The sequence below is a fragment of the Garra rufa genome, chromosome 25, assembly GCF_049309525.1.
Source record: "Garra rufa chromosome 25, GarRuf1.0, whole genome shotgun sequence".
Classification (NCBI taxonomy): Eukaryota; Metazoa; Chordata; class Actinopteri; order Cypriniformes; family Cyprinidae; genus Garra; species Garra rufa.
The window spans coordinates 21,307,926-21,322,813 of NC_133385.1; the positions used below are offsets into that span (position 1 = coordinate 21,307,926).

Genomic DNA, 14,888 nt, shown 5'->3' on the forward strand with positions numbered 1-14,888 from the left:
GTATTCATTTTAAATAGAAATATTTTCTAACATTATAAATGTTTTACTGTCACTTTTAAACAATCAAATTTAATGTAAGATTGCTATATAACATTATTAATCTCTTTAAAAAATATATACTTTTTAATCCACCATGGGATAAAATTCCTCTAAATTCTGTCTACATTTGTCAAAATTGCAAAATATAAAGTCAGAATTTCAGTATATAAACTTAGAATTGCACAATGTTAACTCTAATTCTAAACTTAGGAATTGTGCCAGAATTGTTAGGTTGCAATTTGTTTTTGTTTTTTTTTTGCTTTTATTTTTTAAACATGAAATATTTTTTTTCATTGGTCCTTTTGATGAATAGAAAGAACAGCATTTATTTAAAATAGAAATATTTTGTAACTTTTTAAAAGTTTTTACAGACATTTAAAAAAATGAATGCATCAAATTTAGTTGAATAACATTATTACTTTCTTTAAATAAACATAATAAATATTACACTTTTTAATCTACGAAAGCTTGTTTCCACGGGATTAAAACATGCAAAAGTAATTGTGACTTTTTATCTCACTATTCAACCATTTTTCCTCTGAATTCTGAGTTTATGTCAAAATTGTGAGATGTAAAGTCAGAATTGCAGGATGTTAACTATAAACTTGCAATTCTTGGAAGAAAAGCTGGAATTGTGATATATAAACTTGCAGTTGTGAGAAAAAAGCCAGAATTGTGAGGTTGTAATTTATTTTTTTAATCCTGTGTCAGAAATGGGCTTCAATATTAATTTCTCTTCCTCCCTTTTCCAGGACAATTACTTTCGGCCTCTTGGTGCAGACACTTGCTACCCGTGTGATTGTTTTCACCTTGGAGCGCATTCCCGGACGTGTGACCCTGTAACGGGCCAGTGCCCGTGTAAGATGGGTGTAGTGGGTCGTCAGTGTAACCGATGTGACAACCCCTTCGCAGAGGTGACAGTCGGGGGATGTGTCGGTATGTGTGCTGTCAACTGACCAGGATAGCAGTTAACTGTTGTTAACCTAATTTTTTATGGAAAGTATGACAACATCTTTGACAATTGAATAAATAAGGGCAAACATATGAAAGTTATATTCAATTTTAGCTTACATTTGCATTCACAGTATGATGAAATGTAAGTGTAATACACTCCAGTCATGAGGAGACTGCTTTTATGTCAGCATGGAGTATCTGTACTGACCCTGGGGTTAAAAAAGCAGAAATAATGTACATTTGTGAGTCTTCTAAAGGTCTTATCATTAAGACATAGCAATAAGCCTTGTTACAGGCACTAAATGGCATCTGTTTTGCAAGATTTCCCTCACTCTCACTTTTTTGTTATCTAGTGGTTTATGATGGTTGTCCCAAAGCCTTTGAAGACGGTATCTGGTGGCCCCGCACCATGTTTGGAGGTCCTGCAGCCACAAACTGCCCCAAAGGATCCAGTGGTACTTTCTTTAATCAAATCAAGAATTTGCACAGTCAATCAAAAGTTTGAACACTTGACTGAATTTGAAAAGTTAGATTTTTGTAGACAGCTATATTTATTTAGGTGAATATACAGATTTCTAATAGAAATTACTAGTAAATTTCACAAATAATTATAAAAACTGGCTCAATTAAATGTGAAATTTTGAAGTAGAAAGTCTGAAACTGATCATAATTATACGTTATTATAAAACAGTTATATTTCTATAATTTAATATCATTTTTTGATGAAATACGAGAGCTTTCTGATTCTGCAGCAACGCAACTGACACGTTCAAGGCCCGGAAAGATAGTAAGGACATTGATAAAATAGTCCATGTGACATCAGTGGTTTATTTTTGGTTGAACTATCCCTTTAAGAAAACTAAAAGTACTAACAATAACAAAGTAGATGTGTCCAAACTTTTGACTGCTAGTGTATGTAGCAATTTTATTGTAATGAATGATTTATCAATATATATCCTTATTCGACGTTTAACAGGCACAGCTATCCGCCATTGCAGCGATGATAAAGGTTGGTTTCCACCTGAGCTCTTCAACTGCACTTCCCTCAGCTTTTCAAAGCTAAAGAAAGAGGTTTGTGACTCCTTTGCTGGTTGATTCAAGTTGGAATTGTAGTTGTGGAAGAAATGACTCAACCCTAGAAGTGACCAGTGGTTTTTTTTCTTCATGTGTGACTTAGAGTGAGGATCTTCATGCTAATGCTTCTCGAATGGATGGAGAAAGATCAAAAAGCCTTGCAGGTCTGCTGCACTCTGCCACAGACCACACGGATCGTCTCTTTGGGAATGACGTGAGGACTGCCTACCATCTGCTGGCCAGTGTGTTAGAGCATGAGAGTCTGCAGCAGGGCTTTGAGCTCACCGCCACTCATGATGCTGATTTCAACCAGGTATAGACCTCAAAGCGTTCACTCACGCTTTCGGAATCTAACAGGATTTTAGTATCTTCACATTCAAGTTTAATCTGATGGGTTTAAGATGACCTACCAGTTCCAGTTGTCTTAACTAATGGTCCTAATGACCATAAATGTCCAGAAAACATGTAAAGCTATTTAACTGTCCTTTATTGCACTGAAGATACAGTTGAAGTCAGTTTACATACACCTTGCAGAATCTGCAAAATGTTAATTATTTGATCAAAACATGAGGGATCATATAACATACACTTGATTCTGTGTTGTAACCACAGTTTAAAAAAAAATTTTTTTTTTGGTGATAGATTTTATGAGTCCCTTTTTTGTTCTGAACAATTAAACTGCCCACTGTTCTTCAGAAAAATCCTTCAGGTCCCACAAATTCTGTCGTTTTTCAGCATTTTTGTGTTTGAACCCTTTCCAACAATGACTGTATAATTTTGAGGTCCATCTTTTCACACTGAGGACAACTGAGGGACTCATATGCAACTATTACAGAAGGTTCAAACGCTCACTGATGCTTCAGAAGGAACAACGATGTATTAAGAGCTGGGGGTGTAAACTTTTGAACAGAATAAATTTTCTTATTTTGCCTAAATATCATATTTTTTCATTTAGTACTGCCCTTCAGAAGCTACAGAAGATACTTACATGTTCCCCAGAAGACAAAATAAGTTAAATTTACCCCAATCTTTAAATTCCAAAAGTTTTCACCCCCAGCTCTTAATGCATAGTTTTTCCTTCTGTAGCATCAGTGAGTGTTTGAATCTTCTGTAATTGTTGCTTATGAGTCCCTCAGTTGTCCTCAGTGTGAAAAGATGGATCTCAAAATCATACAGTCATTGTTGGAAAGGGTTCAAATACACAAAAATGCTGAAAAACCAAAGAATTTATTGAACCTAAAGGATTTTTCTGTAGAACAGCTGGTAGTTTAACTGTTCAGGACAAACAAGGGATTCATGAACAACTATCACTAAACAAAAAAACACAGCTGTGGATCATTCAGGTAACAACACAGTATTAAGAAACAAGTGTATGTAAACTTTTGAACAGGGTCATTTTTATAAATTGAACTACAATTTCTCTTGTGGACAATATGTAAACATCTTCTATGTTCAGGTCAGTACAAAATAAAAATAACATGCATTTTGTATGATCCCTCTTATTTATAGGTAAAATAATTAACATTTTGCAGATATTGCAAGGTGTATGTAAACCTTTGACTTCAACTGTAAATGATCGCTTCTACCTAAGCTCTTGAACTGCACTTCCCTCAGCTTCTCAGCTGGTTGATTAAAGTTGAAAACTTTTTGGAATCCAAATCTTAATTGTTTGAAGAGATAGTTCACCCAAAAATTCTATCATTAATTACTCACCCTCATGTCGTTCCAAACCCGTCAGACCTTTGTTCACTGGATGGTTATAGTCCAGTATTAAAGAACGTTACTCTTCTTTGTTGTGGTAGAACATCTTTAAAGCTGTAAGTGCCATCCTTGACCCTGTCAACAAGGAGCACTGGGAGAAGATACAGCGCTCTGATGGTGGGACGGCACATTTGCTGCATCACTTTGAGGAGTACGCCAACGCTCTGGTAGAGAACACGAAGAAGACCTACCTGAGGCCCTTCACCATCGTCACTGACAACATGAGTTAGTATTGGGTTCTCCATCCTGTAGCATCTACTCTGCTCAATTTTGAGTGTTGATATAAACGTGTGTATTGTTTTTCTTTACAACCAGTTGTTGCATTGGATTTTCTGGACTCTGCTGCAAACCAAGACAAGATTCCTCGATTTCAGGAAGTTAAAGAGGTGTACTCAAAAGAGCTGGAGTCATCTGTTGTGTTCCCAAACCTGCTCGCCATGGCAAAAAAGAGCAAAGGTTCACTTTGAAACTTGTTTCTGTATATTATCAGTAATATCCATGGAAATGTGCAATGTTTAAACTTAATACTAAACTTTATTATGTCTTATACACTATAGATGCTTTTACCACAGAGCCTCCAGCCCAGATTGAACCAACTGAGTCTTTCATTAGTATGGATGGATCAGATACTATTGATCTAACACCATCCATTAAGAAAAGACGCCATGCAGAACAACCCGATCAACCTGCTGTTGGGATGGTGATGATCTACAGGTCGCTGGGTCGACTCCTTCCAGAGAGTTATGATCCGGACCGCCGCAGTCTTAGGTAGAATGTCAGCCTGGGATTTTACATACAGTACTAACAACAGATTTCCTTATTTAAGAGATGCAATGCTCAAAAAAAAACTTTATCAATTAATATCAGTAATATTTAAATAACAATTAGGGATGCATCGAAATTAAAACTCCGGTTGAAATGGCAAGCTGATAATTACTTTCATTCTAGTAAATAGCTAATATTAAAATTTAATAACATTTTGTCTTAGTAGATTCAAATTAAAAGACTAAAAACTGAGATTATGACAAAATGCCGACAGTGAGGACAAAAATCAAAATTAGGAGATACTAAGTCATAATTATGAAATAAAAAGTTGAAATTATGACTTAAATGCCAAATATTGAGAAGAAAGTAAAACAAAAAGTCAAAATTATGACATTGTCATGATTATGAGATAAAAAATTTAAATTATAGCTTAAAATGCCAAATATTGAAGGAAAAAGTCAATATTTTGATATGCTACATCAAAATTATGAGATAAAAAGTCAAAATTATAAGTGACAGTCATAATTATGTGACAGAAAGTCGAAACTAACATAAAATATAAAAAAATACTGAAGGAAAAAGTCAAAATTATGAGATACTATGTCAACATTATGAGACAAAAAGTCATAAGTATGACAGTCATAATTATGTGACAGAAAGTCAAAACTGACATACATAAGTCATGATTATAAAATAAAAAGTTGAAATTATGACATAAAATGCCAAATATTGAGGAAAAAGTCAAAATTATGATATACTTAGACAATTATAAAATAAAAGGTCAAAATTATGAAATTAAGTCATGATTATGAGATTAAAAAAATGAAATTGTCTTAAAATGCCAATTATTGAATGAAAAAGTCAAAATTATGAGATGCCAAGTCAAAATTATGAGATAAAAAGTCAAAGCTGTCATACTGAGTCATGATTATAAGATAAAAAGTCAAAATTATGACATAAAATGCCAAATATTGAAGAAAAAAGTCAAAATTATGAGATATTAAGTCAGAATTATGACATAAGAGTCAAAATTATGAGATAAGTAATAAATTTGACAGTCATAATTATGTGACAGAAAGAGCAAACTGACATAATAAATCAAGATTATAAGATAAAAAGTTTAATTAAGAAATAAAAAGTCAAAACTAGGTACTAAGTCATAGTTATGAAATAAAAAGTTAAAAATTATGAGATACTGAGTCAAGAGTATGATGAATAGAAATTGAAACAAAAAGCTGAAATTATATACTAAGGCATAATTATGGCATAAAGAGTCAAAATTCTGACAAAAATGTATATTTTATGTTATATTGTAAATTTCTGTCATAATGTCAACATTTTATCTCTTAATTATGACTTTATATAATATAGATTTTTATGTCCTAATTATTTTTTTCCATTCTTCTGTAAATATCAACCACTGATAAATAAAAAACATAATTCTAATACTGGCAGATAACCAATATGGTACCAATCTGACGATATCAAGGTAAATGTCTTTTTTTATTCTGGTGCTTTTTCATATCTCGTTCTCTACACATTCCCAGATTGCCCACTCGTCCTGTCATTAACACTCCTGTAGTGAGTGTGGTGGTCCACAAGGATGGAGAACCACTCCTCACCCCACTCCAAAGACCCATCACCCTGAACTTCAGGCTCCTGGAGACCCACGAAAGGACCAAACCCGTGTGTGTCTACTGGAACCACTCTATCCTGTGAGTCCTTAATGAATCAATAGATTATTACAATATTTTATTTTTAAGCTATGGCCAGAAGAGCACTATCTCTGCTTATGGTATGATTGTAGAATCATTTTAAAATCAATATATTTTTTGTTTGTTTGATAGGGTTTCTGGTGGAGGCGCCTGGTCTTCTAAAGGCTGTGAGCTGGTCTTTAGGAACTCGACTCATATCAGCTGCCAGTGCAACCACATGACCAGCTTTGCTGTCCTCATGGACATCTCCAAACGAGAGGTAAGACACAGGCAGCTATTTTGGTTCAAATGGATTTTTGCTAGCACACAGCCAGCTAAGTGGTTTTTAAACACTGTTATCTTGTCCATAGCATGGTGATGTTCTTCCTCTAAAAGTGGTGACCTACACAACAGTGTCCGCTTCTCTGGTGGCCCTCCTCATCACCTTCCTCCTGCTGGCCATTCTTCGCAAGCTGCACTCCAACCTACACAGCATCCACAAGAACCTGGTGGCCGCCATCTTCCTTTCTGAGTTCATCTTCCTCACTGGCATCAATCAGACTGACAGTCCGGTGAGTTTTTAGATTCTAATATCAACAGCATTATTTTATTTGATGTATTTTAGGTGATTCTATGTGATACTAAACCTGTTTCTTGTCTGATTTGTAGTTTGTATGTACAGTTGTGGCCATTCTGCTACATTATTCGTACATGTGCGCATTTGCCTGGATGTTTGTGGAGGGGCTGCACATCTATCGCATGTTGACCGAGATGCGTAACATCAACCAGGGCCACATGCGCTTCTACTACGCCATTGGCTGGGGGATTCCTGCTATTATCACTGGTACTGTATGATACTTTGCTATTACATGCAATTGAAGTCAAAAGTTTACATACTGTACACCTTGCAGAATCTGCAAAATGTTAATTATTTTACTAAAATAAGAAGGATCAAACAAAATGCATGTTATTTTTTATTTAGTACTGACCTGAATAAGATATTTCACATAAAATACATTTACATATAGTCCACAAGAGAAAATAATTCAAAATAATTTCAAAAGTTTACATACACTTGATTCTTAATACTTTGTTGTTACCTGAATGATCCCCAACTGTGTTTTTTGTTTGGTGATAGCCCTGCTGAAAAAAACAGCTAAAACCAGCCTAGGCTGATTGGCTGGTTTTAGCTGGTCAACCAGGCTGGTTTTAGCTGGTCATAGCTGGTTAGGCTGGTTTTAGAGGGGTTTTGGCCACTTTCCCAGGCTGGTCAGGCTGGTCTTAGCTGGTCAGGCTGGGAGACCACCAGCTAAAACCAGCCTGACCAGCTACTCCCAGCTTAAACCAGCTAAGACCAACCAACCAGCCTAGGCTGGTTTTAGCTGTTTTTTTCAGCAGGGAGTTGTTCATGAGTCCCTTGTTTGTCCTGAACAGTTAAACTGCCCACTGTTCTTCAGAAAAATCCTTCAGGTCCCACAAATTAGTTGGTTTCCCTGCTGAAAAAAAATTGCTAATACCAGCCTAGGCTGGTTGGCTGGTTTAAGCTGGAAGTAGCTGGTTTTAGCTGGTCTCCCAACCTGACCAGCTAAGACCAAAAAAAGTGTCCAAAACCCCTCTAAAACCAGCCTGCTGACCAGCTTTGACCAGTTTTTTTAGCAGGGTTTTTAGCATTTTTTTTTTATATTTGAACCCTTTTCAACAATGACAATGATTTTGAAATCCATCTTTTCACACTGAGGACTTATATGAAACTATTACAGAAGGTTCAAATGCTTACTGATGCTCCAGAAGGAAAAACGATGCATTAAGAACCAGGGGTGAAAACTTTTGAACATAATGAAGATATGTACATTTTTCTTATTTTTCTTATCATATATAGATTTTTTTCATTTAGCACTGCTCTTCAGAAGCTACAGGAGATACTTACATCTTTAGATACTTACACCCAAAAGAAAAAATAAGTTAAATTTACCCTGATCTTCAAATTCAAAAAGTTTTCACCCCCCGGCGCTTAATGCATTGTGTTTCCTTCTTAAGCATCACTGAGCGTTTGAACCTTCAGTAATTTCCTTGGGAGGGCCCAAGTCTTAAATAGTGAGTTCAGACCACCCAAAACTCCTATAAATCTTGATCCTGCACTATTACTGAATATTTGTCTCTTCTCAGGTCTGGCTGTGGGTTTGGATCCTCAAGGTTATGGAAACCCAGACTTCTGCTGGCTCTCTGTTTATGACACTCTTATCTGGAGTATCACAGGACCAATCTCTATAGTAGTGCTGGTCAGTGAATTTTATTCTTATTTAACACAGTGGAAACACTGCTTTCTTTTTCATCTCCCAGCTAATGTATTTGGTTTTGAGTAAATAATTGAAAACAAACCTCTTTGTTTAACAGATAAATACAGTCCTAATTGTGCTGGCAGCCAAAGCCGCATGTGGACGGCGCCAGCGAACAGAAAAGTCAGGAGCAATGTAAGTTCAGCGAGAACGCTTAAAGGTCAAACTGAACAATACTGAAATACAAATGGCCTGAAGCAGGTAAAAGCAAATCTTATTCAACATTCTCATTTGTTGTTGTGTAGCTCTGCTCTTCGAGTGGCCTTCCTTCTTCTGTTGCTCATCAGCGCCACCTGGCTGCTGGGCCTAATGGCAGTCAACAGTGATGTGCTGTCCTTCCACTACCTCTTTGCCATCCTCAGCTGCTTACAGGTACACATGGTCATGTGATGTGTAAATAATGTTTACAGTTTGTCAGAACAGAATTAGGGAATTTTAGTTTAGTTGTTAAACTCCCCAATGTTCTTCAGAAAAATCTTACAGGTCCCACAAATTCCTTGGTTTTCCAGCATCTTTTGTGTATTTGAAGCCTTTCCAACAATGACTGTAATTTTGAGATACATCTTTTCACTCTGATGACAACTGAGGGACAATTCTTTTCTCTCCTGGTAAACTTGTATCTTCTATAACTTCTGAAGAACGGTACTAAATGAAAAAATATGATATTTAGGCAAAATAAGAAAAATGTACACATCATCATTCTGTTCAAAAGTTTACATCCCTGGCTCTTAATGCATCGTGTTTCCTTCTGGAGCATCAGTGACTATTTGAACCTTTCACTCAGTGTGAAAAGATGGATGTCAAAACCATATAGTCATTATTGAAAAAGGTTTAAATACACAAATATGCTGAAAAACCAAAGAATTTGTGGGACCTTAAGGATTTTTCTGAAGAACAGTGGCCAGTTTAACTAATCAGGACAAACAAGTGACTCATGAACAACTAATTATGAATAATAATAATAATAATGCATTAAAGTCTCTGCCAACTAATTATCAATAATAATGTGTATTTTTTTATTCCAGGGCATTTGCATCTTCTTTTTCCACTGTATTCTCAACAAAGATGTGAGGAGGAACCTGAAAAGTGTTTTTACAGGGAAGAAAGTACCAGTTGATGATCCCAGTACAACACGGGCAACCTTACTTACAGTAAGTTTGAAACATATGTTTAAAAAAAATGTAATTAAAAATGTAAATATTCATGTACAGGCCCAATACATTTACTAATAAATCACTAACAGCGAGTCTCTTCATTTGTCGCCCCAGCGTTCTCTGAATGGTGACGTCTACACGGAGGATGGAGGTCTGTACCGAACCACCATTGGAGAGTCAACTGTATCTCTAGAGAGCTCTGTTAGATCAGGCAAGAGTCACGGCAGCAGCTACCTTGTTTCCAATCTCAGGTAATACACCAGGAGTGAATTACAATTGGCGTTATTTTATATTGAATGCCACAGCTGACCAATCAGAATCAAGTAGTTTCAAAAACACCTGTGTAATAAGACTGTTTAATTTGAAATGCTGATGTGAAATATCTCCATACTTCCTCTTTAACCTCTTAAAACGTGAATTGTGTATCATTTGAACTTCCTCAGACCTTGGTTTTTCTCTCATGTATTAAGGTCTAAATATATCTGGATTTATGAACTCATGAACTCATGAAGTATTTGCCTGCAGCTGTGCTGGCAGCTGTTTCACCTACCTATTTGCACCAATTATTATTTGTTATATTGTGCGTAAACATCACAAAGAGGCATTAGGTTCTTAGGTCTTATCTTTAGATGAGACTAAGTTCATTATAACTATCAATGGGCCCACTTTAGCCATATGTAATGCTCATATTTTTTTACCATAAGCACTGACAGAGCCCTACAGTATTGTAAGAGGTATCCTAATTCACAGCACAGTGTCATCTGTTACATGGATCACATATTAGATCCAGTGTGTGTTAATTCATGTGTTTTATCTGTCAGACACACTTCTAACTAGCAAATGACATTTACAGAGAAAATGTCATTACCTAATGAAAGAAAAAATCCTGGTTGTCATATGTCTAATATCGCTACAGTTGAGGTCAAAAGTTTACATACACCTTGCAGAATCTGCAAAATGTTATTTATTTTACCAAAATAAGAGGGAACATATAGAATGCATGTTATTTTTTATTTAGTACTGACCTTCACATAAAAGATGTTTACATATAGTCCACAAGGGAAAATAATAATTGAATTTATAAAAATGACCCTGTTCAAAAGTTCTTCTTCCTTCTGAAGCATCACTAAGCATTGCAAGGTGTATGTAAACTTTTGACTTCAACTGTATATTGGCAGCTGCATATGTGAAAATCTGACAGAATAACTTTAGAGTGATTCCACTTAATGTAATGATTGATCCAAATTGCAGTATTTCAGTAATAATGCCTAGATTTGATGTTATTTTCACACAGGGAGAAGAAACACAGCATATCGTCTAATGGTGGAAATGTAGTGCATAATAAAGGAGACTCTTCGCTTTTTTTCCACAAGAGTAAAAAAGCAGAAGGTGAGGGCAGAAATGACACTTATGCAACTATTTTTAAGGCTCAGCTGGTGTCATAACTTCTGAATAATAATTTTCTGTTATTATTCAGACTCAGATTCGGACAGTGAGCTCTCAGTGGATGAACACAGCAGCTCCTACGCTTCCTCTCACTCCTCGGACAGTGAGGATGAGGCCAGACACTCGAGGACCAAATGGAATAATGAGAGAACGCCCATCCATAGCACTCCTAAAGGTGCCTGCAGCATCTTCGGTGACCTCTGAACTTCATTTTATCCATATTTAAACTTGGATGTTTGATAACCTTACTCATGTTGTTCTCCAGTTGATGCCGTGTCCAGTCAAGGGAAGCCATACTGGCCAGAAGAGCCACCCACAGCCAGTGAAAACGAGGAGCCGGGTGGTCCAGAGAAGCTGCGGGTAGAAACAAAAGTGAATGTGGAGCTTCATCAAGGGAATAAATTAAACCATAATGGAGATGTGTCTCAAAGTGAGAGTTCTCCCAGTCAGCCAAACAGCAACCAGTTACCCAGAAGAGGTAAAGGACTTAAACTAAACAACTATTTAAACTAAATAAAAATAGCAAATTTATTCAAAATAAAACACTGGAATAAGTACATTGCATAAGTATTCATACCCTTAACTCATTACTTAGCTGAAGCACCTTTACAGCCTCAAGTCTTTTGGGTATGATGCAACAAGTTTTGCACATCTACATTTGGCAGTTATCTGCCATTCTTTTCCTCCTGCTCTGTCAGCTTAGATGGTGTCTGCCGGACATTTTCAGGTTTCTCCAGAAATGTTTGATTGGGTTCAAGCCCTGGGCCACTCAAGGACATTCACATAGTTGTCTATAAGCCACTTTTGCTGTGTGCTTAGGGTCTCTGTCCTGTTGGAAGGTGAACATTCTACCCAGTCTGAAGTTCTAAATGCTCTGGACTGGGTTTTCATTAAGGTTATCTCTATATTTTGCTGTGTTGAGCTTTCATTCTACTCTGACGAGTCCCTCAGTTCCTGCCACTGAAAAACAGCCCCACAGCATGAGGCTGCTACCTCCTTACTTTACTTTTGGGATGCTACTGTGCAGGTCATGAGCAGTCCCTGGTTTCCTCCAAACATGATGCTTGGAAGTGAGGTTCATCAGACCAAAGAAGCCCAGATCGGTGAAATGTTGCAGTGATGTTTGTCCTTCTGTAAGTTTCTCCGATCGGCATATATGATCATGGAGCTCAACCATCAACCTCTTGATCAGTCTAACCAAGGCTCTTCTCCATCAATTGCTCAGTTTGGCCAGGAGGCCAGCTCTAGGAAGAGTCCTAGTTGTTCCAAACTATGGATAATGGAGGCTACATGCTTCTGTGAACCTTTAATCCAGCAGAATTTTTTTCTGAACTCTTCCCCAGATCTGTGCCTTGACGCAATCCTGTCTCTGAGCTCTACAGGCAGTTCTTTTGACCTCAGGGCTTGGTTTTTGCTCTAATATGCATATTCAGCTGTTAGACCTTTTATTGGGAGGTGTGTGCTATTCCAAATCATACTCATTCTAATTAATTTGCCACAGGTTAATCCACTCGAAGTGTAGTAACATCTACAAGCAATATGCTCCTGAGCTAACTTTTATGTGTCCCAGAAAAGAGTATGAATACTTATGTAGTCAGCAAAGTTGTTACAAACCTGTTTTGTGCTTTGTTATGGTGTATGGAGTATAGATTGATGTGGGGAAAAAAGTAATTTAAAGCAGTTTAACAAAAGGATGCAACAACAAAACGTGAAAAAAAAAAAAATGAAGGGGTATGAATACTTTTGCAAGGCACTGTATTATAAAATGTAAAATTATATTATATTATAATCACTTGACTTTTATTAGGCATTTTAAAGAACAAGATCACGTATCCACCCCCACTGACGGACAAGAACATGAAGAACCGCTTGAGAGAGAAGCTCAGCGACTACAACCCACCCCAGATCCCCCGAAAGACTCCGTCGTTGGGGTCAAACGAGGGCGTTCGCTCAGGAACCGAGGCCAACAGCATCATCATCAAACCCCCTCCATTACCACCTCAATCTGCACTGAACGGGATCACCGTAGAGCTAGGCACGAGCCCCGTCACCCTGGCGGATGAAGACTTCGATTCTGAGTGAGTTGGATGTCAAATCTTGATCATTACAATTCTTTGGTCACATTCTGAATGTAACACCTCTCTGTCTTTCTCTTGCTAGTGGCAGCAATGAAACATCAATCTAAATCTTCGTGAAGGACGCTGAATGAACTGGAACGGGTCTGAATCCCCACTAGTATTAAAGCACAACATGGTCCTGCTCTGAAGTTGTTTTTAGTATTTATAAATGTTCATTTAATACAAATGGAAGCCAGATGCTAGCTATGCTAGCTCCAGAAAGTGCTACATTGTCCAAGTTGAGCTGGAGGAGGACAGAAACGTTTTCTGACGTCTGATCTAGAGTCATAAACATGACTCATGATGTGTAAGTAATGTTTATAGTTACATTTTGTATTTTAGATGTGTAATAGGGTTATTTGTACAATTGTAAATTAGGATTTCATTGTGATGCCAATATTGAATATTTATGTTTACTGTGGTATTTTTACAGCACTGTTTTGAATGTTTATATTGTGTTTTTTATATACCGTGCATTTTTGAAACAGATGTAGGTTAATTTGTTGCTTTGCTTTTTTGCCCCAAATGTTTGAGTTTTCTTTCCCCCAGCCAAATTATTAGTATCATTCACATTGTCTTTTCATTGGGTTCAATGGGCATTTGTGTTTTACAGTAATTACCTCTGACAGTATTTTACCGCTTATGTTCAGCATGCCTTAAAGTCTCTGCCAGTGCTGTACATAGAAAAACAGTGTTTTGTTTTGTTTGTTCTGGATCTAAATTACCAACAGAGAATCTAAAGATTCCTAAAGTGCCTGTTGACTATTTTATACTGTAGCTTTGCCAAACCTCTTGTGTAAATAGTATAGACTGAGAAATTCAGGGAGCCGTTTGTTTCTTTTTACTCATGTTAAAGGTCAATCTATGTGAAAGTGATGTCAGGTCAGTAACTATGTAATCTGTAATAGTTTAGAAGCATTTATTGATCGGTAGTCCTTAAGTGAACACACATTATCATGGAATTAAATGTGTATCTATGAAATACCTCCAGTACTTGTCAATGCTCGTAGTTATTAGATACCAGCATGTAAAATAAGGTATTTATATTCTTACTCTTCGCACTGATAATACATTTGAACATTGTAAATAAATGAATTTAAAAGATTTAATTAAAAAATGTGTATGATCTTGTATCTTCTTTCCCTTACAAAAACGACTCTGGTAATATTGCTCTGGTATCCACCTTATTCCTCAACGCAGAAGTAAGACTATGGCTGAGACTTCCAGTTCATTAGTGGCTATAGGGAAATAAGGAGAAGAATAACAACATGCAGTAAACGGTAAAACTCTTTGCACTAAAAACCATTGTGTTCATAATACATTACAAATATGGTTAGACACACCAATTTGCCATATCACACAGCAAAACGAGCTGTTCTGTACATTTAAAAATAGCTGGACGTGGACAAGACCGAAAGCCAGACCCATAAAATTTACAAATGGCCATGCCCACTCTTACAGTATTATGTTGCTATTATGAAATTCCTTCAATATACACTGCTGTTGAAACTGTGAAAATTCAGTTTCCTCAAAAATATTAAGCAGCAA

The 14,888-nt window shown here is 36.6% G+C and overlaps 1 protein-coding gene across 1 annotated transcript in view; it reads left to right on the top strand.

Annotated features, from left to right (window-relative positions):
- Positions 1–14,441, top strand: part of LOC141301198 (cadherin EGF LAG seven-pass G-type receptor 1-like) — a 79,183-nt gene extending 64,742 nt beyond the window's left edge. The window contains exons 15-35 of the mRNA XM_073831445.1: positions 792–975; positions 1,347–1,448; positions 1,970–2,064; positions 2,171–2,380; positions 3,870–4,053; positions 4,144–4,284; positions 4,386–4,596; positions 6,141–6,308; positions 6,441–6,567; positions 6,659–6,859; positions 6,957–7,131; positions 8,454–8,566; positions 8,682–8,758; positions 8,869–8,995; positions 9,649–9,774; positions 9,892–10,028; positions 11,072–11,166; positions 11,255–11,398; positions 11,489–11,701; positions 13,031–13,301; positions 13,384–14,441. Of these exons, the coding sequence (XP_073687546.1) occupies positions 792–975; positions 1,347–1,448; positions 1,970–2,064; positions 2,171–2,380; positions 3,870–4,053; positions 4,144–4,284; positions 4,386–4,596; positions 6,141–6,308; positions 6,441–6,567; positions 6,659–6,859; positions 6,957–7,131; positions 8,454–8,566; positions 8,682–8,758; positions 8,869–8,995; positions 9,649–9,774; positions 9,892–10,028; positions 11,072–11,166; positions 11,255–11,398; positions 11,489–11,701; positions 13,031–13,301; positions 13,384–13,408 (3,126 nt within the window). The 3' untranslated portion in view covers positions 13,409–14,441. The remainder of the gene's footprint in view (positions 1–791; positions 976–1,346; positions 1,449–1,969; positions 2,065–2,170; positions 2,381–3,869; positions 4,054–4,143; positions 4,285–4,385; positions 4,597–6,140; positions 6,309–6,440; positions 6,568–6,658; positions 6,860–6,956; positions 7,132–8,453; positions 8,567–8,681; positions 8,759–8,868; positions 8,996–9,648; positions 9,775–9,891; positions 10,029–11,071; positions 11,167–11,254; positions 11,399–11,488; positions 11,702–13,030; positions 13,302–13,383) is intronic.
- Positions 14,442–14,888: the final 447 nt, after the last annotated feature.